The sequence below is a fragment of the Diabrotica virgifera genome, chromosome 8, assembly GCF_917563875.1.
Source record: "Diabrotica virgifera virgifera chromosome 8, PGI_DIABVI_V3a".
Lineage (NCBI taxonomy): Eukaryota > Metazoa > Arthropoda > Insecta > Coleoptera > Chrysomelidae > Diabrotica > Diabrotica virgifera.
The window spans coordinates 54,521,760-54,549,026 of NC_065450.1; the positions used below are offsets into that span (position 1 = coordinate 54,521,760).

Consider the following 27,267-nt stretch of genomic DNA (forward strand, 5'->3'; position numbering starts at 1 on the left):
TTCAAAAATTTTTTCTGGCGTCAATTTTGATCCAAAAAATCTGAAAAAAATCAGTGTGATTTTGGGTATAATAATGTACACTCACAATTTTTTTCACATTTTTTAAAGCAAAAGATCGCTCCAAAAAAATGTTTTTCGAAAAAACACATTTTTTTCGATAGGGGACACCTGGGGTCACATAGGGAGCTAAAAATTTGGTTAGGGGGTTTTTGAATTATGTACTTTTGATTGCCCAATCCCAACTAAGAATCCAGCCGAGTGCAGATTTTACCATCTTATCCCGCTATAGCCTTTGCTGTTTATGTTTATATACCTATATATTATTATACTTATCATGTTATGTTTATTTGCGATCCTATTTATATGTAACTTTTCTTATGTAACTGTAGAACTGTACAGATTTGTTTTAAATATATACATGACTTAATTATTATGGTCTTATGTAGCACTACTTGTAAACATTACGGAGTTTTTATAATATCCGGATCTATCTTGTAGAGGCGACTTGACTTCTCGCTCCACCTGTTGCTGCCTGGATTTTCTTTCCATTTCAAGCTCTTGTGCCAAAGAATCTGTAACAATAAATATTATTAAAGTAATAAAACAATAAAAGCGGATATTCATTGTTAAAATGCGAATGAAATAGTTTTGTTGGCAAACGATTTAGTACTGTTACCCGGGGGGTACAAAGGCCTTCTTTATTTAGATGGATTTACCCAAGTTTTTTTTTTTATTTATTTTGACCCGTAGAACACGAATTTTTTCGGTAACAGTTGATCCTAGTGTCGATAAGATTGTTATAAACAAAGAACTTGCAGAATTACACAAAAGCAATTTTTCGCAAGACAAAACATTTTTTTGTATCTATTAATTGGGTTATTCTAAGCAAAAAATGTCCTTACAAGTTTTTTCGTAGGATGAGTAATTTTCGAGATAAACGTAGTTGAACTTTCAAAAAAATCGAAAAACTGCAATTTTTAAACCCGAATAACTTTTGATTAAAAAATAAAATAGCAATTCTGCTTACAGCATTTGGAAGTTCAATACCGATTTTGATTATTTGCATTGCTAAAACTTAATTCTTTTATTGGTAAACAAAGCTATAAACAAATAGTGTTTGAGCGTTTTTACGCGTAATCAATGCATGCGTTTTAATGCATGCTACGTAGAAATTGCCTGTTTACAGGCGCTCGCACTTGTACCTACTCGTTCGATTTTAAATGAGAGATGCATGAAAACATCGCTCAAGCACTATGTGTTTATAGCTTTGTTTAACAATAAAAAAATTAATTTTTAGCAATGCAAATAATCAAAATCGGTAAACTTTCAAATGCTATTTTATTGCATTATAATGCAGAATTGCTATTTTATTTTTTAATCAAAAGTTATTCGGGTTCAAAAATTGCAGTTTATCGATTTTTTGAAAGTTTAACTGCGTTTATCTCGAAAACTGCATCCTACGAAAAAACTTGTAAGGACATTTTTTTGCTTAGAATGACCCAAAAATTACAAAAAAAGGTTTTGTTTTGCGAAAAATAGCTTTTGTGTAATTCTGGAAGTTCTTTGTTTATAACAATCTTATCGACATTCTAATCTACACGATAAAAAATTCGTGTTCTACGTGTCAAAATATACAAAAAGCTTGGGTACGTCCATCTAAATAAAGTTGGCCGTTGTACCCCCCTGGCGACAGCACTAATTAGATATTTCGTGTTAAATCATTGTCTTGGCATCAAACAATTATACTGATTTAGTTAAAGTTTAGCTAAAGTCTAATTGGTTGAAAAGCAATTTAAAATAATCTGCTGTGCAGACGACGCAATACTAATCTCTTAAAATTAAGATGATTTACAATGTATACTGCACCAATTTAATAAAATTGGCAGAAATTTCAATATGTTAATTTCCCCCAAAAAAGGCAAAATGTATGGTTATAACAGCAAATCTACTAAGATCTACCTAAATCAGAGCTGGAGGCTAAGAAAATAGAGACAGAGTTTAATCAGTCTAATATTATTCCTACAGAAGAAAAATATTGTCAAGTTACGGAAACCTGGACAAAGAAGTGAGAAATCAAGTACACAAAGCAAATAGACTGGCAGGATGCCTTAATAGCAATATATGGAGAAACCGACATATTAACACTGAGATGAAGTCAAGAATTTATAAAGCCAGTGTAAGACCAATAATGACATATGCATCAGAAACAAGACCCGATACATGATACAGCCACAACACAAAGACTACTGGAAACGGCAGAGATGAGAGTACTGAGAAGAATTACAGGAAATACGCTGAGAGATCGAAAGAGGAGCGAAGATATTAGAAGACAATGTAACGTACAGTGTATAAAGGACTGGACACTAAATAGAAAAAAAGAATGAAATCACCACATAACCAGAATTGGTGAGACACGTGTGGTCAAAATAGCACGAGATAAATCACCAATCGGTAGAAGAAGTATCGCCCGACCGCGCAAAAAATGGAGTAACAACCTTCCATAGAGGTACCATCAATCCGCCAATGAACAAGCATAATTGCGTATAAAGAGGAAGAAGAAGGAGATGGAGAAAAATAGAGGAACTGCTCAATAGCTACATATATTAGGGATGAAATATTTGTACACACTTCAATACATCAAGAACAACATGCATATAGAGCACGAAGTTCAACCGAGACAGCACTCCACATACTCGTAAAGAAAGTTTTCTTCTTCTTCTTCTTTTTGTATAGACATGACTCTGTCTGTTTTTTCAATGTGCCTCTAGTAAGTTGTCGTTCCATAATTTCCGTGGTCTTCCCACTGATCGTCTTCCTATTGGGGAACCGTCTCTCGCTGTCCTGACTATCCTATTTGTTGTCATTCGGCTTATGTGGTCATTCCATTCTATTCTTCTGTTTTTTACCCAGTTATTAATGTTATACTCCTTGCATCTCCGTGTTATATCTGTACTTGCTCTGCCCGTTCCATTCTATTCTTCTGTTTTTTTACCCAGTTATTAATGTTATACACCTTGCATCTCCGTCGTATATCTGTACTTGCTCTGTCCCATAGAGTCTTACCATCGATTTTTCGAAGGGTTTTCATCTCCGCTGTTTCGAGCAATCTTTTTGTCCTCTCTGTGTCGGGTCGTGTTTCTGCCGCGTATGTCATAATTGGTCTGATGACTGTTTTGTAAATTCTGCCTTTCACTTCTTTTCCGATATTTTTATTTCTCCATATTGTGTCATTCAGGCAACCTGCGGCTCTGTTTGCTCTATTCACTTGATCTTCCACTTCTGTTTCGAGCCTTCCGTAGCTAGATAGTGTGATGCCTAGGTATTTAAACTCCATCACTTGTTCTATTATCTGACCTTCCAGCTCCAGTTTACATCTTATTGGTTCTGCTGTTATAACCATGCATTTTGTCTTTTGTGAGGAAATTAACATGTTAAATTTTCTGGCGATTATGTTGAATTGGTGCAGCATACGTTGTAAATCATCTTCACTTTGAGAGATTAGTATTGCATCGTCCGCATAGCAGACTATTTTAAGTTGTTTTTCTCCCATTTGGTATCTTTTTTTAGTTCTTACTTTTTTATTATTTCGTCCATGATCAGGTTGAACAATAAAGGACTCAAGGAATCCTCCTGTCTTATCCCATTGCCGGCTTCAATTGGGTCAGTTAATTCATCGTACACTTTTACTTTTATTGTGTTGTTCTGGTAGATATTTTCGATAGTTTTAATTATTCCTAGAGGTACCTCTTTCGAGTATAACAAATGGATAACTTCCTTTAATGTGACCCTGTCAAATGGTTTCTTAAGATCCACGAAACATAAATATGCCGGTTTGTTGTATTCCAATGATTTCTCTTGAAGTTGCCTCATTATAAATATAGCGTTAGTGCATGACCTTCCCGACCTAAAACCTTGTTGCTCTTCTGCTAATGTTATAATTTCATTCAATTTGTTTGTTATCACTTTGGTTGTTAATTTTAATGTTTAATGTTAATGTTTAATTCCTCTGTAATTCTCCTGGTCCGATTTGTCTCTTTTTTTAAAGAGAGATGCTTGATCTTCATTCTTGTGGTATTCTGTTTTGTTCTATTATTTTTTGTATTTATTTTAATAGTTGTTTAGTTAGATCTTGTCCTCCGTACTTTACTAGTTCGTTCGATATTCTGTCCTCGCCTGGAGTTTTTCTATTTTTTAATTTTCTTAATGCTTCCTTTACCTCTCCCTACTTGATGTTTATTTCTTCGTTTGTTGTAACTTCAGGTGTTGGTGGTTCATTATCTTCGCCTTAGCAAATAGAGATCGGAAGTAGTCTGCCCATGTTTCCTTCTGAATGTGTTTCGCTTTTATTAATTCATTTATCTCCTTTCTTTGCCCTCTGATCATTCTCCATACTTCTTTTTGTGTTCCGTAGAAGTCGTGTTCCATCTGTTTTGAGAAACTCTGCCAGTGCTCCCTTTTTATGTGCCTCACTAAATTATTCGTTTCGTTTCTGATTCGTTTGTAGTGGTTGTATGCCTGTTTTGTTTGTTTCGTTCTGTATTGTAAAAAGGCTTTCTTCTTTTCTTCACATTTTATCTTAACTTCCTCTCTAAACCTCGGGGTTTTCTTCTTTAAAATGTGAGTATTCGTTACATTTCTCTCTCCAAGTGATTCTGTTGCAGCGTTGATTATGTTATCTTTGAGTTTTGCCAGCTTTCATCGATGTTATCGTTTTCTAATATTCCATTCTCAGCAATATTCTCTGATATTATTTTCCTGTATAAGTATTCCGTGGATTCCGTATGTAGTCCTTCGACTTTGATTTTTGTTTGTTTTGATGCTGCCCTCTTGGGTGTGAAATATTTCATAATGATTCCTATTTTACATAATATTAAGCTATGGTCGCTACTAACATCTGCTGAGTTGAGGCATTTTACGTCGATTATTTTTTATGGATGTATATCTCTGTTGGTTACAACTATACTGCTCAAAGAAACAATGTGAAGCCTTGTAAAGAAAGTGAGGAACATAATTAATTGAAAATATAGAGAAAATATATACTGGAAGCCTTTTTGAAAATAGAGGGGACTTTCGAGAACATTTCGATAAAATCCATAACATATGATCTGCGACTTAAAGGAGTCGAGGATATTTGTTAAAAGTGGCTATAATATATGCTCAAGAATAGAATTGTAAATACCACCATCCTTGGAGAGACCCTGTTGGCCCGTTTCGACAGAGGATCCCCGCAGGAATCTACTACAGGATCCCTACTACTATGGACTCTGGTGATAGACAGACCAATAGGGACTTTTAAAAGCAAATGGTCATAAAACAAATGGATATGCAGATAATTTGGTAATCATATTGCAAGGAAAATACAATACGTTCGTCTGGGATCGTATGAACCAGGCACCCAGAATTAGTGCGATAATGAACTTATTTGGAGGGACTAAAGATAAGTCCCTACAAATACAGCATAGTCGTTTTCACACGCAGAAGAAAATTTGAGAGATTAGGTCCTCTAAAGCTACAGGGACAATAAATTCAGCTAAAGGTAGAAGGAAAGTGTCTCGTGGTTATAACAGACTTGAAACTTGCCAGGAACCGACAATTAGAAAAATAACACGCAGTGCAGTGAAAATTCTTCGGGGGATCAGACTTATGTATGGGAAAAATTGGGTATTAAAACCGTACGAGGTGCACTAGGTGAACACCATGGTAATCGAGATCAGGCTAAGACATTTCAAACAGACGCAAAATTATGCTGCAAGTACCAAACTCAGCAAGGTGCAAAGACTTGCGTGCAAAGGGGTTAACTGGTGACAGCGTAATCCCCCAACAGGAACTACGGTGGCTCTACGAGGCCTGCCTTCCTTATTTGATAATACAAGGAGAGACAATATTGGGAATCTACACAATAAAACAATTACTAAAACATGGCAGCGAAGAGACAGAGCATATGAGTATTTCAAGGACTATTATTGAAGACATCATCACAAAAGACAGAAATATAAAATCTAAAAAAATAATAAAAATTGAAAAATCCATACAGGCTATCTATTCCAGAGAGGAAAGAATAGAGAAACAAATAGTACCATAACCAATAGGGTAAAATCTGGTGTAAAGACGGATCTAAGACTTGGTAAAAGATTTGTCTTTCAGAGGAACTGCATGATTTTTAAAGCAGAGATTTAGACGATACTGCAATGTATAAAAAAAATAATAAGAGCGTACCTTTTGTATAGATTCCGACTGAAGTAAATGTAATTTTGCTTAAATACTAATTTAAATAGTATTAAGGCTTTATTAAAAAAGTTTTTAGTCAAAATAAAGAAGTATGAATAGATTAAACGAATAAGTATGAAATGCATCATTTTTTGTCTCATTGATGTAATTTTCATGCAATTTGTTGCGGCGCACTCGCCATTTTTAAAATAAGAAGTTTTGAGCCGGGTTGATGATATGGTGCTTCTCATAGGCATTTTTCAGTGTGACGCAAATGACAGAGAAAAAGGCACGTCCGTGATACATACACATTTATAACATTTATTCCAGTTGTTGATAGATGTCGCTATAATCGAAAAAAAAAAGATTAGGTATTTACCTATCTGTACCGAATTATATATTATTACATAATTTTATTTTATTTGATCAGGCTATAAATAAAGATTAATATTCAGTAATTGTTTGCAAAGCATATTAGTTACCAAAGTTTAAGGCAATATCGAATATAGTTTAAAGGGTAAATACTAGTTCGGAAGCTTTTGTCTTAGTCCAGAACAAGTAGAAGACGCGGTCCTACATCGATCCATAATAATCTTCTCTGATTAGAGTTAATTCAATTGAAATCCTTTCCTTGGCAAACAATAGCGTAAGTTCGGGGGACAGAGCCCCACAGCCGGTGGCTAATGGGTCCCAAGACAGTCCATGCTACAATGTATACACGCGCGTGGACAACGGGAAGCCCGCACAATATTAACTAATTACCTATTCATTAAGGCTTAAAGTGGCAAGTTGGTCCTGAATTATTCGAGGCTCCGGAGGCCAAGTTCCGGAAGTGAGGTAAGACGCAGAAGCTCGCCGGAAGCCCTTCTAATGGATGCCCAACTTATAATATCCCGTACCCCCCGATCGCCCCCCCCCCGCGCCTTTCCGACTGGCGTATCTTTATTAGGATTGATTGGTTCCTAATAACATCGTGTTAGAACTTGCAAACTACTGTAGATGGATATGTGTATTTTCAGAGAAAGTTCTTGTTGTTGCCGGTTTGCGATGGTTTTGGTCGAATGAGGAATCTATACGTGTCGTCTATTATTAACAAACAATAAGTAATATGGCAGCGGTTTAAAATATATATACAATGTGTTTTACAATTACATTTACTATACAGTCCAGTCATCAGAGGCAAAAATGCCACTGAACTTCGAAAAATCATACGAACAAGCTAAATTTTGCCGAAAAGTATGCTGTTTCCATCAAAACATCTATATAATGCACAAGCCAACAAAAACTCTGCTCCCACTTTTAAAACAGACCACTGAGATTAAATTTTGACAGAACTTTGGGTTTTAAAGAAAACCTACAAAGAACGACAGCAAAGCTAAAAATTTGAAATACATAATATAGTCCAAAAGCTATGTGGCACCACATGGGGTTTGTCAACCTCCGTACTCAGATTACATATCATCCATTCTATCTGTGTCGCTGTTTGGAATTCAGGAAAATGGCCATCTGATTGGTGTACTTCAATTTATATCCCACTACACAAAAAAGGAACTACTACCAGATGTGAAAACTACCGCACACTGTCATTAATAACACATGCTAGTAAAATATTGTTGCATATCATCAAAAACAGATTAAAAACCTATCTACATTACCAAATACCTCAGGAACAAGAGGGGTTTGTAAAGAGTAAAGGTACAAGGGAACAAATCCTGAACCTGAGACAACTCATTGAAAAGTCTAGAGAATTTCAAGTACCTATGATTATATGCTTTGTTGACTACCAAAAGGCATTTGATTGTGTAAGCTGGATAAATCTGTGGTCAATTTTAATAGAAATGGACGCACCAGTGCACCTGGTGACACTTATTAAAAATCTGTACCAGTCTAATATAGGGCTCAGGGATGTAATCCACCTTCTGTATAATAGAGAAATCCCTCTAGATATCATAAAAACTATTGAGAACATCTACCAAAATAACAAGATGGAAGTCAAAATAGATGGACAACTTACAGAACCTGTAGATATAGGCAGCGGAATAAGACAGGGAGACTCATTGAGTCCTCTGCTTTTCAATTTAATCATGGATGAAATCATCAAAAACGTCAACAAAGGAAGAGGATATAGAATGGGAAACAAAGAAGTAAAAATACTCTGCTACGCAGACGACGCAATATTGATAGCCCAAGATGAGGATAGTCTGCAAAGATTAGTCCACAGATTTAACATAAGAGCAAAAGAATTCAATATGACAATTTCATCTCAAAAAACTAAAACTTTAGTAATCAGTAAAGAACCAATCAGATGCAAAATAGAAATTGATGGTATCAGTATTGAACAAGTAATGGAAGTAAAATACCTTGGAATTACATTGTCAAGTTACGGAGACCTAGACAAAGAAGTGAGAAATCAAGTACAAAAAGCAAATAGATTGGCAGGATGCCTTAATAACACTATATGGCGAAACCGACATATTAACACTGAGATGAAGTCAAGAATTTATAAAGCCAGTGTAAGACCAATAATGACATATGCATCAGAAACAAGACCCGATACAGCCACAACACAAAGACTACTGGAAACGGCAGAGATGAGAGTACTGATAAGAATTACAGGAAATACACTGAGAGATCGAAAGAGGAACGAAGATATTAGAAGACAATGTAACGTACAGTGTATAAACGAATGGACACTAAATAGAAAAAAAGAATGGAACAACCATATAACCAGAATGGGGGAGACACGTGTGGTCAAAATAGCACGAGATAAATCACCAATCGGCAGAAGAAGTATCGGCCGACCGCGCAAAAGATGGAGCGACAACCTTCCATAGAGGTATCAATCCGCCAATGAACAAGCAGAATTGCTTATAAAGAGGAGGAAGAAGAAGAAGAAGTCTAATATAGCGACAGTACGACTAGATCAGAAGTTCTCAAACCAATTCAAGACCGAGAGAGGTGTTAGACAAGTTGTCACCCGACTTATTTAACTTTTATGGTGAACATGTCATGAGGATGGTTTTAGAAGGATGGGCCGGTGGAGTAACAGTAGCTGGTAGAAAAATCTCTAATTTAAGATCTGCTGATGACACTACACTTATAGCAGCAAATGAGCAAGAAATGTTTGATCTTCTGCGAAGAGTTGAGCACGAAAGCAATAAAGTTGGTCTGAAAATCAATAAAGCTAAGACAAAAATAATGGTGGTCGACAGATTTGACACTATTCAACTGACTAACATATTATAGTAATACCAGATAGTAAACACCTTTGTCTATCTCGGGTCTAGTATAACTAACGATGGTAACTGTGAAACAGAAGTTCGGAGACGTATTGGTATGGCAAAAAATGCGATGAGTCGCCTAACTAAAGTTTGGAAAGACAGATCTATCTCTCAAAATATCAAGATGGGACTGGTGAATGCCCTTGTATTCTCAATATTTCTATACGGAGCAGAGACTTGGACTCTTCGCGCATGCGAGCGCCAAAAAATTGATGCCTTTGAGATGTGGTGCTGGAGAAGAATGCTGCGCATACCTTGGACAGCTCATAGGACAAACGTTTCCATTCTAAACCAACTCAATATTAAAAAATGGCTGTCCACAATATGTCTGCAACGAATTCTGCAATTCTTTGGTCACGTGGTTCGCAGAGGTGACGAAAGTTTGGAGAGAATAATTGTGTCTGGAAACGTTCCGGGGAGAAGATCAAGAGGACGATCACCAACTAGATGGTCTGACCAAATAAAGCATTCAGCTGGAAACTCATTCTGCGAAGCTTTTAGAGCAGCTGAAGATAGAGACCAATGGAGAAACATTGTTAGGAATATTGGAAGAAATCACGACCCTCAGTAATGGGGAAACGACAGAAGAGAGAGTACTCAGATGTTCCACCCTCGATGAGTATGTATACTCTCCCGCAAAGATGGTTGACACCCAATTCAATCCAATTCAAAGTTTATGTACGTTAGCATGGGAAAGATATAAGAAGGTCAACTCTACTTTAACCAAACCCCTCTAGAAAGAATTATGCACTACAACTACCTTCATAGACTCCATAATAACTAAAGAATGGACCAACAAACCAACAGACAACAAACAACGAGTTAAAGTCTCTCTTAGTAGTCTCTCTCAGTAAAGACAATCGCCTTATAAACAATGTGTTTTGGGAAAGACCACATGGATTAATGTCTGTAGGACGGCCAAGAAAAAGATGGGAAAATGCAGGCAGAGAGGATCTGGAGAAAATAGGAGTAAGACAATAAGAAATAGTGCCACCGGACCGACAAACAAGGATGTAATAATGAACGCGCTAAAGACCCGTATTTACTATACATATAATACGTATAGTAGTAACGCCATTTATGATAATAATGATGTACCATCTGCATATGTAGCAATGGGAAAAATAAGAGCGTTGACCATCCTGATCTTAGTATTCCTTGTTATTGTTTTATAACTAATGCAAATTAAAAAGACTAAGATTTCAATCTAATAGTACATAAAGCAACATAAAAAAATGTTACTCTACATCTACATCCTACCAGATTGAAAACAATGGAAACCTTCTCTGGTTACACCTCCGAGACTTCTACAATTTGCAAGCCATAACGGATGCTGAGACTAAGGAAGATGAAGGAATTTTACAATTTATAATTCACGTCCCATCTGATCAGCGCGGTAAAGTTCCAACGAGAATGGTTTCCTTCGTACTCTAATCAGAGTAAACATGTAAATCAAAAATGAATAAACCATTTTTAATTTCGTTGCAACACGAAAATGCAGCCGCATTATTATTCTAGTTCAATCAGAGAGTGCAGCAAGCACCTCTACCGGTTTCGAAACTTATTAGTCTCTCATCAGGAGGCACATATGCTGTTCTCTCTGATCCAACCAAAACAAACCCCGGCGTGCAGTGACGGATTGGAACAAACAAAATGGCATATATGCCCTAGCGGCAACTGCTAGCAAAAGACTAAGTTATCAATCTAATAGCACATAAAACAACATGAAAATATGTTACTCTACATCATATCTGATTGAAAGCAATGGGAACCTTCTCGGGTTACACCTCCGAGGCTTCTACAATTTGCAAGCCATAACGGATGCTGAGGCTAAGGAAGATGAGGGAATTTTACAATTTATAATTCACGGACATGAATATAATTCAGATGGGAACCTTCTCTGGTTACACCTCCGAGGCTTCTACAATTTGCAAGCCATAACGCATGCTGTGACTAAGGAAGATGAGGGAATTTTACAATTTATAATTCACGGACGTGAATATAATTCAGATGGAACGTGAATTATAAATTGTAAAATTCCCTTCATCTTCCTTAGTCACAGCATGCGTTATGGCTTGCAAATTGTAGAAGCCTCGGAGGTATAACCAGAGAAGGTTCCCATTGTTTTCAGTCTGGTGGGATGTAGAGTAACATTATGTTGTTTTATATACCATTAGATTTAAAACTTAGTATTTTGCTAGCAGTTACCACTAGGGCATCTATGCCATTTCGTTCGTTGCAATCCGTGACTGCACGCCGGTGTTTGTCCTAGTTGGATCAGAGAGAGCAGCATATGTGCCTCCTGATGAGAGACTAATAAGTTTCGAAACCGGTAGAGGTGCTTGCTGCACTCTCTGACTGAACTAGAATAATGATGTGGCTGTATTTTCGTGTTGCAACGAAATTGAAAATGGTTTATTCATTTTTAATGTAAATTAGTTTGGAGTAAAATATAACTGGGTGCAACTAATACTAATGCACAGTTATGGAAATAGAGAAGCGGTAGTTGCCCAACAAATAAACGAAGCCAACAGAATAGCAGGATATCTTAAACACACTCTCTGGGGCAACACACATCTACGGGCAAAAACAAAGTGCAAGATTTATATGACAGTAGTTAGGCCAGTTATGATTTACACTGCGGAAACGAGACCTGTCACCACAAAGACAGAAAGACTGATGGAAACGTATGAAATGAAAACAGTCAGGGAGATATCACAGGGAAATCATTATGGCACAGACAACGTAGCACAGACCTCAGGCAAAGTTGTAATATAGAGAACATAAATGATTGGGACTGAAAAGGAAAAAAGAATGGTATAGCCGTATAAGCAGAATGGGAGAAGGAAGACTGGTAAAGATAGCACGAGACAGATCACCAAACGACCGAAGGAGTGTAGGAAGGCCAAGGAAGAGATGGAGTGACAACATGGATATCTGATGAAGAGGGATCCACAGGAGCGAGCCTATTAAAGAAGCAGGAAGTAGAAGGAGTAAAAGCTATCTATTGTGGAATCGACTGGAATATATTTGTAATTCAATGCGTAACTATCAATTTTTATTTGAAGAGAAAATATAGCGTTTGGCATCAAGTCAGACAGCCTGTAGGATAATAATATTAGTTCTAGTCGGGAGTTCCGTATTCCTGTACGTGTCATCGAAATGAACAGACAGACAAACCGCTTAGTGCAGTCGAAGGGAGTTAATTTAGAAGCGCGCCAATGCTATTATCCCGGCGGCCGGGCTGGGATTCTGGCCCGCGGCTATTTAGCACGATGTTATCTTTAATGTCGCAATTTCTCGGCTCGTTGTTCCGTTGTCACTAGCTCCTCGATTCGGCGGCGGATTCACTATGTTAGAACAGTATCGGATTCGTAACTAAAAACGAATATTGCATATTACAAATTTTTTTCATCGAACACAGGATATATGTTATCTAATAATTTAAGTCTTCTTCTTCTTCAGCCTGTGTGAATCCACTCCTGGACAAGGGCCTCCCCATGAGTTCTTCATTCTTCTCTGTGTTGTGCTGTTTGGTGCCAGTATCTCCTCGTTTTTGCTTTGATGTCATCTAGCCATCGTTTTTGAGGTCTTCCTTTACTACGACTGTACTGGCGTTGTCGCCAATCTACAATGTTTCTCGTTCACCTTTCGTGTTTTGCTGTGCCACGTGTCCTACCCAGTTCCATTTTATTTGCGCAATTCTTGCAATTACATCTTCCACTTTCGTCCTGCCTCGCACGTCCTCATATAATAAAATACGTTATAGTAAGGAAATGAAGTAAGTACTCATAATATGTTTATTTAATCACTATATACGTTAGTAACTAGTTGGTGGACAAAGTCTATATTCTAACTACATTGATGTCTAAACAATGAATGATAAATAATGAATGATCTCTGCTTTACTTTATCCGTATCTATAAATAAATCGTAATTGTTTTGTTATGATTTCATACTTGAATGTGACCATGAAATACCAAGAGTACATAATTGCTGACTCCGTTGTTTTTAAAAACGAGTGGCCTACATTGCAGAAGCAATGTCACCTAATTTACGAAGTCAAAACAATGCATGTAAATAATATTTGTTTGAGACTTTTAAAAATTAAATCGATATGGATTACTCTTCTTTTTTGAATAAATCCTAATATAAATCCTGTACAGTCATTTCGTATATGTTCCCTCAGAGATACTCCTAACATGGCTCATTCGATCGCCATCTGTGTCGTTCTCAATACATAAATGCTAAAGTAGGAAAAGAGGAAACATATAGAAGAGTGACAGTGAGACAAAGTTTGCATAAGGAATCAAATGAAAACGGGAAAAAGGTGGTCAAATTTGCTACAGAGAACAAAATGAAAATATGAGCATAAGTTTTGACCATAAAAACATATGGACTTAAAACGATGGAAAAGTAAAAAAAAAACCGATAGATTATGTCCTAATAAAAAGCAAGCATGTTAAGGCAATAATCATGTTACGGCAATAATCATACACTTGTAATAGCGAAATTAAAATAAGAAGGCAGATTAAATTACCAATTAGAACGCCTATAAGAGAACCAGACCAGAGGTAAAATAATACTGATTCGATGAAGAATGTAGAAATGCTTTGACCAGAAGACGTTGGCTGTTATCAGTGCAATATGTACTTTAATAAGAGTTTTTCTAGAGGGTGTCATTATGCTGACTCCACACTATTGTCTAACGTTCTTTAGCCAAGAATTATGCCCCTTTCCTTCCATCTTTCCTTTTATTATTAATTTTAGGAGTTAGTAATTATTATTTCTTTCGATGGGGCCAAAATATTCAAGCTTGCATTTTTTTCTATGATGTCCCATGTGCTTCGTGTCAAACTAAACCATTAGTTTGATGTCCCATGTGCTAAAGTTGCTACTGAAAGTCATCCATAACCGAATATATCATAAACTGGACATAGACATTAATAATACGCAATCTGGGTTGCGCAAAGGCATGGGAACTCGTGAAGCTCTTTTTTTACTTAACATACTTATACAAAGGTGTCTGGATGTCAATAAAGGTATATATGCGTGTTTTATTGACTATAATAAAGTATTCGACAAAGTACGACCATGAACAATTAATGCATTCCTGGAATCAAAGAAGCTGGACTACAATGACCTCAGGATTATATCGAATTTATACTATAAGCAACGAGAAAAAGTACGTGTTAACGACCACCTGTTAGAGGAAATTAAAATCAGACGTGGAGTGAGACAGGGATGCGTGTTGTCGCCAATTCTTTTTAATGTCTACTCGGAAGAGATCTTGAAAATAGCTCTTGAGGGTGAAACAGCTGGAATAAAGGTGAATGGAGTTCCCATTAACAACATTAGATATGCGGATGACACTGTCATCTTAGCTGAAAATATTGGGGATCTTCAGAGGCTGGTGAACAGAATAGCAGAGTTTGGACAAGAATACGGGCTAACAATGAATGTCAAGAAGACAAAGTTTATGAGAATATCGAAAACTCAAAGAAATAACGAAAATCTCTTCATAAGCGGATTCAATATCGAACGAGTCGACCAAGATGCATACCTTGGAACAATGGTCAACTCCACAGGAGATTACTTACAGGAAATCAAAATCAGAATAGAAAAGGCTAGAGCAAATGTTAACAAAATGAGAAAAGTGCTCTGCACAAGAGATTTGAAGTTGGAGCTAAGAGTTAGGTTGGCCAGGTGCTACGTTTTCTCAACTTTGTTTTGTGGAATGGAAGCTTGGACCTTGAATGCTGCAACAATGAAAAAACTAGAATCATTCGAGCTGTGGATGTACAGAAGAATTTTGAAAATATCGTGGACAGAACACGTCACAAACAAAGAGGTTCTGAAAAAGATGAATAAAGAAATGGAAATCCTAAATACCATCAAAACAAGAAAATTGGAATATCTCGGACATATTACCGTGGAGAGAGATACAACTGGCTCCAATTGATTATGTAGGGAAAGATTTGAGGAAAGAGAAGCATAGGGAGACGCAGAATATCGTGGCTGCGCAACCTGAGAGAGTGGTACGGATGTACATCAAATTAACTTTTCAGAGCATCCGTCTCTAAAATACGAATAGCTATGATGATTGCCGACCTCCGCCGCGGAGATGGCTCTTAAAGAAGAAGATTTTTTTCTAGTGAAAAACTAAAGATTGAAGCAAATCACGCTCGATATAAATATTTTAAATTCTTTATGTACACAAATTGTACTTACACTTAGTACTAAAAACTAATACAAATGCATTAAAACACTACGCTAAAGAGTATAATTTTGTTTGGCTAAATTCGGTCCTGTGCTATCAATGCGGTACAGTGGTAAAGTATATACAAAACGAGGAAAAGCCTTTTGCTTTAGTTCACACCCTTTAATCCTTTTGTATTTCCTACTGAATTTAATTAAGAACTTTTACGTATTACAGCGACTTACGTTGAGCTACCAACCGAGGAGGGTTAAATTTTGGTCTTTTACAACTACCCCTAAGAAAATTATTACTACATAAAGAGATTCATTTCCTAGTCGAAATAATTTAAATGGCACTAGGAGTTCTTTATTCCTTTATTGATAAATATTAAACATGCTGATTATCATTAATGTTGTAAAATGATACCTATATATTACGAAAACCATATCGAGTATATGTGAAAAATAGCATAATATGGAAAACAGAAAACATGCCAGGAGAGTGGATTATAGAAAGGATATGCAAAAGGATAACAAAATCAGATATAGAAAATTTAAAACATATCGTCACAAATTTATAAGAAAAGAGCTAAACCAATACAAGGAAAAGATATTGGGTAAATATCAGACACAGGATTTAGAAAAAATAGGTCGACGACAGACCAAAAATGTGTGCTAAAAGAAATTCAGGCTACGTGCTACGAACACAAAACAGTAGTATATGTTCTGTTCATGGACTAGTAGGCCTAGGATACAGTCAATAAAGCAGAAGTACGAACTACTGAAAGAGGATGGTAAATATGACTATAGAAAAACAACAAACGAAGTAGTAGTTTAGGCGCCAGAGGGGTCACCGTGTCCTTTTCAATTCTGGTGGACAAACTTAACGGATTCTTATGGATTTTTGGCTGCTGATTACGAATTTCGAGGGTGGATTTCGATCCGGGTGGTCAAAAAATTGTTATAAACAATTTAATTGTTTATAAATTGTTTATAAGCTTATGGCTCATAAACTAAAAGAAATAAAAAAGAATGTTTCAAATAAAATTTGTTCGTCAATAAAAAACGAAGAAAAAACGTTTACTAAACTTAAATCCAATAATTATAACTCAAGATATTATAAAATTAGTGCACAATGAAAATTGCAAAATAAGTACTTTTCGAAGCTTTATCGATTGTAACTCGGCTTCTACGCATGCAAATGAGCCTTAGAAGATTTCATTTTAAAGCTTCATTAATAGACTTCCAAACACAGTTTGTTAAATTATTTTATCCTCATTTGTTTTAAAATTATACCCGTTTGAAATTATAATTTTCTTAAAAAAATTGTACATTAATCTGTTTATAAGGGTTTCAAGTAAATTTGAGCTGTAAACATTTATACTGTACTTAACAATAATGATAGAACAACTCAAAAGGAATAATTTGAGCTTAAGAAAATGTTCGTAAATTTATTTTTGGTAGAGATATCGATATTTTAATGGCGCGCTACGAGGCACAACATCGGCTCACAGTCAAGTATTTTTCGACGCTTTGAACTATGAGCCAATATTTGATATCCCTATAAAAATGGATCGAGTTATTTTGCAGCATCATCACTGTATATAAAAAGAGCATTATGTTGTGGCGGCATACACACAATTGACGTGCCTTGATGATGCTGCAAAAGAACTAGATCCACTTTATATGGATACTATCCACTATCCACTGGATATCTATATAATATAGATTATATCTATATCATATAGATAATTAGACTCTGAAGCCCCAGAAAGTTTTAGTTTTATTGCGTACAAGAACAGACTTAGTACCACCATGTAACTGTAAAAATTGCTCTAAGAACTTATGCAGATGTAAAAAAGCTGAGATTCCATGTGTATCTCGATTCAGATGCATGAAACAAAAAGTTTGTAAAAATAGTATTAATAGAAATATTAGTTTTTAAAGTTTTTTCTCATTTAGTACAAAAAATAGAAGACAGTAAATAGAATGAAAGGTGATACGAGGTTACAGTATAATGATTTAATTATAAGAATCATAGGATAAAATTTTATTAGGATCTTCAAAAATGAAAAATTAAGATAACATATATACATATACATAGAAATTATAATTTGCATCGAGAAGTCAGCGCCTGAACCTTTACGCGTTGATCCTAGCGCCTCAGAGCGCACTATTAAAATATCGTTATCTTGGCCAAAAATAAACCTACAAACATTTTCGTAAGCTCAAAATATTCCTTTTGAGTTCTTCTATCATTATTATTAATTAAAGTATAAATGTGTAGCTTAAATTTGCGTTAAACCCTTATAAACAAATTAATGTACAATTTTTTAAGAAAATTATTACTTCAAATGGGTATAACTTTAAAACAAATAAAGATAAAGTAATTTAACAACTCTTTTTGCAAGCACATTTATGAAGCTTTAAAATGAGATCTTCCAAGGTTCATTTGCATACGTAGAAGCCGAGTTGCGATCGATAAAGCTTCGAAAAATACTTATTTTGCAATTTGCATTGTGCACTAATTTTACAATATCTTGAGTTCTAATTGCTGGATTTAAGTTTAGTAATAGTATATTACATACCTAGCGGGAAAGTAATCTATTTCAGCCGAGCGGCAAGGTAGTTTACCGAGGTGCGAAGCACCGAGGTAAACTACAGACACGAGGCTAGGATGAGTTCCCGCGAGGTTTGTATACTATTTTACTCACAATCGGTTAGTAGTTTATGGATTTCTAATACTCACAATCTACCAATAATAATTTCGTTTCAAATATCTGTATCCATTTTCATTATGTGATAAGATGAATTATTTTAAGTAACCTGTGAGAATTAATTATTAATTAATTTAATCCAGAAACGTCGGCGTCATCATCTATTTCTGAAACTCATAATTTTGAGCAACACGGTCTTACTTTAACCGTTAATAGTAATCATAATTCCAATGTAACTATTAATATTTATAATTCCAAATAGTTTTCTTTTTGTTGTTGTTGTTGTTTCTTAATTAAATATGTGTTGAGTAAATTCTATTCTTTTTAAACCATCTTTTAATCAAAAATGACATTGATATTTGCAGGCAGAAAAGTGACAGATGCTAGCCGGGAAACTACTTTCCCGGCTAGCTGGGAAAGTAAAGTAAGTAATAAGTGGCTTCCTGATTACTTCAAAGGTTAGAAATCCATAGTAAAAAACATTTACTCACAATCGGTTAGTAATTTATGGATTTCTAACCTTTGAAGTAATCAGGAAGCGACTTATTACTTACTTTACTTTCCCAGCTAGCCGGGAAAGTACTTTCCCGGCTAGCATCTGTCACTTTTCTACCTGCAAATGTCAATGTCATTTTTGATTAAAAGATGGTTTAGAAAGAATAGAATCCACTCAACATTTATTTAATTAAGAAACAACAACAACAACAAAAAGAAAACTATTTGGAATTATAAATATTAATAGTTTTACATTGGAATTATGATTACTATTAACGGTTAAAGTAAGACCGTGTTGCTCAAAATTATGAGTTTCAGAAATAGATGATGACGCCGACGTTTCTGGATTAAATTAATTATAGTATAGTATAGTTGATCCAAAAGATGGCATAACCCAGACATCCAAAGTGAAAGTTATCCTTCAACACCAAATTGTTCTATATGGTCCACACAATGTCCAGAAAAAAGTCACACCATTTTGAGCGTCGGGTTTGGGGGGAGAGGGGGGAGAAATCTGCAAATTCGTAGTTTTTTAAGTTTCTCGCCAATATTTCTAAAACAATGCGGTTTAGCATGAACAACCCTTTATACAAAATTATTCTACATTAAATTTGAAATAAAAAAGGCCCTATGCATAATCTTTCTAAAATGAATGGTTCCAAAGTTACGGAGGTAGTATAGTATAACTGGTCCAAAAAAAGGCCTAACCCAAACATCCAAAGTAAAAGTTTTCCTCCAACACCAAAATGTTCTATATGGTCCACATATTGTTCAGTGAAAAGTTACACCATTTTGAGCGTCCGGTTTGGGAGGGAGATGGGAGAGAAGCCGGTAAATTAGTAGTTTTTTTTATGTTTTTCGTCAATAATTTTAAAACTATGCTTTAACGTAAACAATTTTATATACAGAAATGTTTTACATGAAATTTAAAACAAAAAATGTTCTATACATAATTGTTATAAAATCAACGGTTCCAGAGTTACGGAGGGTGAAAAGTCGAGGTTTTCGATACTTTTTATATTTGTTGGGCAATATTTATGATATAACTATACCAAAAACCCAGACATCCAAAGTGAAAGTTATTCTCCAACACCAAATTGTTCTATATGGTCCACATAATGTTCAGAAAAAAGTCACACCATTTTGAGCTTCGGGTTTGGGGGGGAGAGGGGGGAGAAATCGGTAAATATAAAAAGTATCGAAAACCTCCACTTTTTACCCTCCGTAACTCTGGAACCGTTGATTTTATAACAATGATGTATAGAACCTTTCTTGTTTTAAATTTTATGTAGAACATTTTTCTATAGAATATTCCTTATGCTAACGCATAGTTTTAGAAATATTGACGAAAAACTTTAAAAAACTACTAATTTACCGACTTCTCCCCCATCTCCCCCCTCAAACCGGACGCTCAAAATGGTGTGACTTTTGACTGAACAATATGTGGACCATATAGAACAATTTGGTGTTGAAGGAAAACTTCTACTTTGGATGTCTGGGTTAGCCATTTTTTTTGACCTATTATACTATGTATACTACCTCAGTAACTTTAGAACCGTTCATTTTAGAAGCGTTATGCATAGGGCCTTTTTTATTTCAAATTTAATGTAGAACAATTTTGTGTAGATGGTTGTTCATGCTAAACCGCTTAGTTTTAGAAATATTGACGAAAAACGTAAAAAACTACGAATTTGCAGATTTCTCCCCCCCTCTCCCCCCCAAACCCGACGCTCAAAATGGTGTGATTTTTTTCTGAACATTATGTGGACCATATAGAACAATTTGGTGTTGGAGGATAACTTTCACTTTGGATGTCTGGGTTTGGGTCTAACTATACTATACTATTAATAATTAATTCTCACAGGTTACTTAAAATAATTCATCTTATCACATAATGAAAATGGATACAGATATTTGAAACGAAATTATTATTGGTAGATTGTGAGTATTAGAAATCCATAAACTACTAACCGATTGTGAGTAAAATAGTATACAAACCTCGCGGGAACTCATTCTAGCCTCGCGTCTGTAATTTACCTCGGTGCTTCGCACCTCGGTAAACTACCTTGCCGCTCGGCTGAAATAGAGTACTTTCCCGCTAGGTATGTAATATACTATTTCTTCGTTTTTTATTATCGAACAAATTTTATTTTATTTATTTTATTTGAAACATTATTTTTTATCTTTTTTAGTTTATGAGCCAGAGCCTTATAAACAATTTATGAACAATTAAATTGTTTATAACAATTTTTGACCACTCGGATCAAAATCCACCCTCGAAATTCGTAATCAGCAGCCAAAAATCTATAAGATACCGTTAAGTTTGTCCATCTGAATTGAAAAGGACACGGTGATCTCTATTTGGCGCCTAACCATTTTGAAAAATAATCCATTGCGACCAATAAGTACTGGTTTCCTCTGTCTGTCATCAGAACTGGAGCGCGAATATCCAATGCAAGTCGTTAAAAAGGTTCTCTAGAAAGATATTGTGGCTTCTTACCATGACTTCTTGTCATAGGGTCTTTTACACTCGGCGCCATTTGATCCAGTAAAATATGTCTCGAACTCTGGCCAGCTTCTTTTGACTCCAAAATATCCTCCAGAGAGGCTGCTATGAAGTGCTTGCAATACACTTTTAATGTGTAATTTTTGTAGTACCACTTGTTGAATTTCCTGACAAATAAATCTTACTCCATTTTTAAGCCATTCTACATGAATTTTAAGTCATTATCTTTTTTTTACTCTTGTTAAAGTTTAGAGAGAAGTCTGATCATTATCTTCTTCCTGTTTAACTGTGGAATTGAAGAATTTCTTATTCGGTTACGTTCTTATTTTTTTCAAGTTTGTTTAAAACGTTCTGCAAAATTGACACCTGTTCTCTTAACTTCTCTATTTCATTTTTACTCCATAATCGCTAGTTGCTCCTTCAAATGAGCAACCTCAGACTCCAGCATATCTTTTTCCTTTCTGTGGTCAGTTGTGCGAAATATGTAGAGTAGGTATATCTAATATTATTTCTAGTGGGGCTTTGTGACGGACTTCTGGGTGTAGATCTCATAGATATAATAATACATAGATTAGGCAAAGTACGAAAAATAGCGTAATGCGGAGCAGTTCATCGGTGGTCTATCTATCTCTCTAGCATATGATGGCCGCGTCAGCTGTACTCTGTGTCTGTGTCGTTCCATTACTCCCACCTCTTAGTAGATACGCTCACTCTCGTATGACAGACAAAGATAGCTAGACCACTGTAGTTGATATTGGCGTTACACCCCGATGCATTGAGCGGCATATACCTAGCCTGGTCTATGGTTAATATGTCTATGGTAGATCTGGGCGATCTTTCGACTTCGTTCTTTAATTCTTCTTCCATTTTTTGGAATCTGTGCCTGCAATTTTTTTGCCATATCTCATTATTTTGCAAATACAATATTTAATTTACTATTTTATGGGAAATAAGCCACAATTTAAGTTAAAAATAAAATTTATTGACATTTTGACTATTCACTTAGGAAGTTCTTTTTCTTCTTGTATGTAGGCTTTGTTTCTCCTTCAATATGAGCCTCCTAAATTGTTTAAGTTATCGCACCATCTTTTTCTTGATCTGCCAATACTTCTTCGTGGAAGTGATTATCGAAATACAAAATATTAATAAAATAAACAAATTTTATTTATGTTGCTTAGTAAAATACAATCCTCTAATAATTTAATTTAGTCTGACTCATTTTTGCTAAGCAACATAAATAAAATTTGTTTGATTTATTAATATTTTTATTTCGATAACGACTTCCGAAGTGGAAGTCGAAACGTTAATAACTTTCATTTTTATCTCAAATTGTGGCTTATTTATTCCAATAAATAGTAAATTGCATATAAGATACCACAAGGAACAAGTTTCAAAACAATATCATTTAAAATATTTTCTGTTTTCATTTCATTTCCAGTTTTTTGTTGAAGATTTTGCAGTATGATTAAAATTTGGGATAAAATGGATTATTTATTGTCTCGAAACATTCATTCACTTGGGCTGAGATTAGTGCTCCATTTAGCATTTAGTAATATTGTAATCGGAGAGCTACGAGTTTGATGAACTTACTGGAGTCAGACAGGGATGCGTGCTTCCTCCGTTTGTTTTTAACATAGGTATAGATTATGTTCTCTCCAAGCTAGACTCCGACACAAAAGGGATACAGTGGACGTTAACCACACGCCTAAGCGATCTAGAATAGTATGGTATAGTTAGACCCAAACCCAGACATCCAAAGTGAAAGTTATCCTCCAACACCAAATTGTTCTATATGGTCCACATAATGTTCAGAAAAAAGTCACACCATTTTGAGTGTCGGGTTTGGGGGGGGGGGGAGAGGGGGGGAGAAATCTGCAAATTTGTAGTTTTTTACGTTTTTCGTCAATATTTCTAAAACTAAGCGGTTTAGCATGAACAACCATCTACACAAAATTGTTCTACATTAAATTTGAAATAAAAAAGGCCCTATGCATAACGCTTCTAAAATGAACGGTTCTAAAGTTACGGAGGTAGTATAGTATAATAGGTCCAAAAAAGGCCTAACCCAGACATCCAAAGTAAAAGTTTTCCTTCAACACCAAATTGTTCTATATGGTCCACATATTGTTCAGTAAAAAGTCACACCATTTTGAGCGTCCGGTTTTGTGGGGGGGGGGGGGAGATGGGGGAGAAGTCGGTAAATTAGTAGTTTTTTTACGTTTTTCGTCAATATTTCTAAAACTATGCTTTAGCATAAGGAATATTCTATAGAAAAATGTTCTACATAAAATTTAAAACAAGAAAGGTTACGGAGTTACGGAGGGTGAAATGTGGAGGTTTTCGATACTTTTTATATTTACCGATTTCTCCCCCCTCTCCCCCCAAACCCGACGCTCAAAATGGTGTGACTTTTTTCTGAACATTATGTGGACCATATAGAACAATTTGGTGTTGGAGAATAACTTTCACTTTGGATGTCTGGGTTTTTGGTATAGTTATATCATAAATATTGCCCAACAAATATAAAAAGTATCGAAAACCTCGACTTTTCACCCTCCGTAACTCTGGAACCGTTGATTTTATAACAATTATGTATAGAACATTTTTTGTTTTAAATTTCATGTAAAACATTTCTGTATATAAAATTGTTTACGTTAAAGCATAGTTTTAAAATTATTGACGAAAAACATAAAAAAACTACTAATTTACCGGCTTCTCTCCCATCTCCCTCCCAAACCGGACGCTCAAAATGGTGTAACTTTTCACTGAACAATATGTGGACCATATAGAACATTTTGGTGTTGGAGGAAAACTTTTACTTTGGATGTTTGGGTTAGGCCTTTTTTTGGACCAGTTATACTATACTACCTCCGTAACTTTGGAACCATTCATTTTAGAAAGATTATGCATAGGGCCTTTTTTATTTCAAATTTAATGTAGAATAATTTTGTATAGAGGGTTGTTCATGCTAAACCGCATTGTTTTAGAAATATTGGCGAAAAACTTAAAAAAACTACGAATTTGCAGATTTCTCCCCCCTCTCCCCCCCAAACCCGACGCTCAAAATGGTGTGACTTTTTTCTGGACATTGTGTGGACCATATAGAACAATTTGGTGTTGAAGGATAACTTTCACTTTGGATGTCTGGGTTATGCCATCTTTTGGATCAACTATACTATACTAGAATACGCCGACGATATCTGCCTGTTTAGGACAAAGGTTCCAAGATGTGGCAAGTATCGTGGAAGTGTCATAACAGAACTCGGGGGTACAGAAGACGATATTGGTATGAGAATACGAAAAGCACAACAAACATTCAGTATGCTCAACACTTTGAAGGCATGATGAATATACTACAAGAACAAAGATCCGAATATTCCAATCAAATGTCATGTCTGTTCTACTCTATGGATGTAAAACCTGTAAAGTGACAAAAAGTCACTTACAGACAGACAAATTGAAAGTCTTTGTTAACAAATGTCTACGAAGAATTTTCCGTATTTTCTGACCAAACATCATCAGAAACGAAGATCTGCTACACCTGTCTCAACAAAAGAGGGTAGAAAATGAAATAAAATCCAGAAAGTGGGGTTGGATTAGTCACACACTCCGGAAAGATAGTTTCAGTATGGCAAGGACTGCCCTAGAGTGGAATCCCCAAGGAAAAAGAAAAAGAGGTCGCCCAGCACAAACTTGGAGAAGATCCATCATGGACGAGATAAGAGGTCAAAGGAAACTCTTGGAATGAGGTGAAGGCCTTAGCGCCAAATCGAACCCGATGGCGCGTTTTCACTGAAGCTCTATGTTCCACTTGGGAGCTCAAGAACAATATATAATCGGAGAGCTTCTTGCATTTTAATATCATATAGTTCATCTATGAACACCTGTATACCAATTTGTTCAAGAACATCTTTAGGTACCTGAGGGTACGCCAAACGCCCGATCTTTTAATATCGGCTTCAAATTCTTGCAAGCACAACTGACTTTGGAAAACCTGCTTTAGATTCTGAAAATCTTCTTCTAAAATTTTGATAGTTTTTCTTGTGCCTGGTTCAAGTACGGAAGATGATGAAGCTGTTAATTCAGATTCGAAATTAGTTACTGAGACTTGAAACAATTTTATGATAGGGGAGCCCAAGCGGGGATTTTTGCAGTTACTCGAGCGCGTCAGATTATTAGATGGGAGAAACCTTGTACCCTGAAAATGTACCTTTAGCATATATTGGCTGTTAATGCAGGGGAGTTCGTTAGGGGGGCCGAAAAAAAAATCTATTGTTACAAAAACTCGAAATCGTCAGATTAAAATAAGATAAGTTAAGTACATGCAAAACAGTGTATATTTAAAAAAAAAGAATGTGTGTGTACTTTGTACGCACGTAAGAAGTTATACTTCTATTATATAATTTCAACGAAATAAATATACTTAACAGTTACAATACAAAAAATTAACAATAATTACCAAAAATTAACCAAAACATAACAATGCAAAAAAAGTGTATGAATCGTCCGGGATTTGAACTCGCGATCTCTCGATTTCTGGTCCAGTGCTCTACCAACCAGGCTATCAAGGCGCCTGTTATTGATGTTTCTGATATACATAATTACACATCACGGTGACAAGTGAAATATAAAAATAGATATTTTATTATTTGACACCCAAGGAAGACAAATCCAAAGACACAAAAATTATAATAAATAATACATTTACTAAAAAACACTAATATATTATTTTAATGGCTTATTTGCGCTGGTACATATTTTGAAAGATTAGGAACTAAACGCCATACTGTCTGTGTGCGCATGCGCGTAGTATTATGAAATTTTACACTCAACAGCGCCTAAAGAAGTATAACTTCAAAAATCTGACGACTTGAGTGGGGCGTAAGGAAATGGGTAAGTCCCAAAGTTTCACAAAAAAAAAGCGAATATTTCGCGAAATGAATTACAGATCGAAAAACTAAAAAATACGTAATCAATATTTTTCAAAAATCTATCGAATAATACCAAACACGACTTCCCACGGAGAGAGATGGGGTGTAAATTTAATATTTTAAATACGAATCCCGCGATATTTCGCGAAATGAACATCAGATCGAAAAACTGAAAAATACACTTATTCAATATTTTTGAAAAGTCTATCAAATGGCACCAAACACGAACCCCACGGAGTTTGGGTAGGGGGTTACTTTAAAATCTTAAATGGGAGCCCCAATTTTTTATTGCAGATTTGGATCCCTTCCGTGAAAATAACTTTTATTCGAGACATTTTTTCGAATTATGGATAAATGGCGCTATAATTAAAAAAAGCGATTGATGGAAATGGAAAATTAAATTAAAAAAGTCCCCACTAATATGGATAACTTTACTTAACTTTTTTTGGTTTTAGGAGATGCTCTTTACAACCCAATAGGTCTCCAAAGCGCTTGAGTGACTGCACATTTACCATACTTTACTCCCCTACCATTAGATCAAGAAGCTGGAAATTAATTTTCTTTTTAACTCAACCATTGTCTTTCTAAATTAGAATTTAAATTGTTTTCTTGTTGGTCTATTATATGTATTTTCTAAATCCGTTTTCATATTGGATTCAAAAGGATTGACATTTAAAAATAATTAGGTACCTAATTTTACACTTGTATATAGCATTTACTATAACTCTCTTATCTTCAACGGCATTATGATTGCAGTATGCAAATTGGTTAGCAGATGTAGAAACAAAATAATATCAATCCCACGTACCCGTAACTCCGCATGAAATACAAAGAAGGCTAAACCCTAAGGACAAACGTGATGGAATTTCAGTAATTTCCCAGATATTTCTTCAGACACAATGATATTTCAAAATTATATGATATTACTACAG

General features: G+C 35.4%; 1 protein-coding gene across 2 annotated transcripts in view; it reads right to left on the minus strand.

Moving 5' to 3' along the window:
- Positions 1–309: 309 nt before the first annotated feature.
- The window catches only part of LOC114330076 (dachshund homolog 2), a 1,215,300-nt gene continuing 1,188,342 nt past the window's right edge, over positions 310–27,267 (minus strand). For both annotated transcript variants that reach the window (XM_050657910.1, XM_050657909.1), the window contains exon 11: positions 310–572. In XM_050657910.1, coding sequence (XP_050513867.1) covers positions 439–572 — 134 coding nt within the window. In that variant the 3' untranslated portion in view covers positions 310–438. The remainder of the gene's footprint in view (positions 573–27,267) is intronic.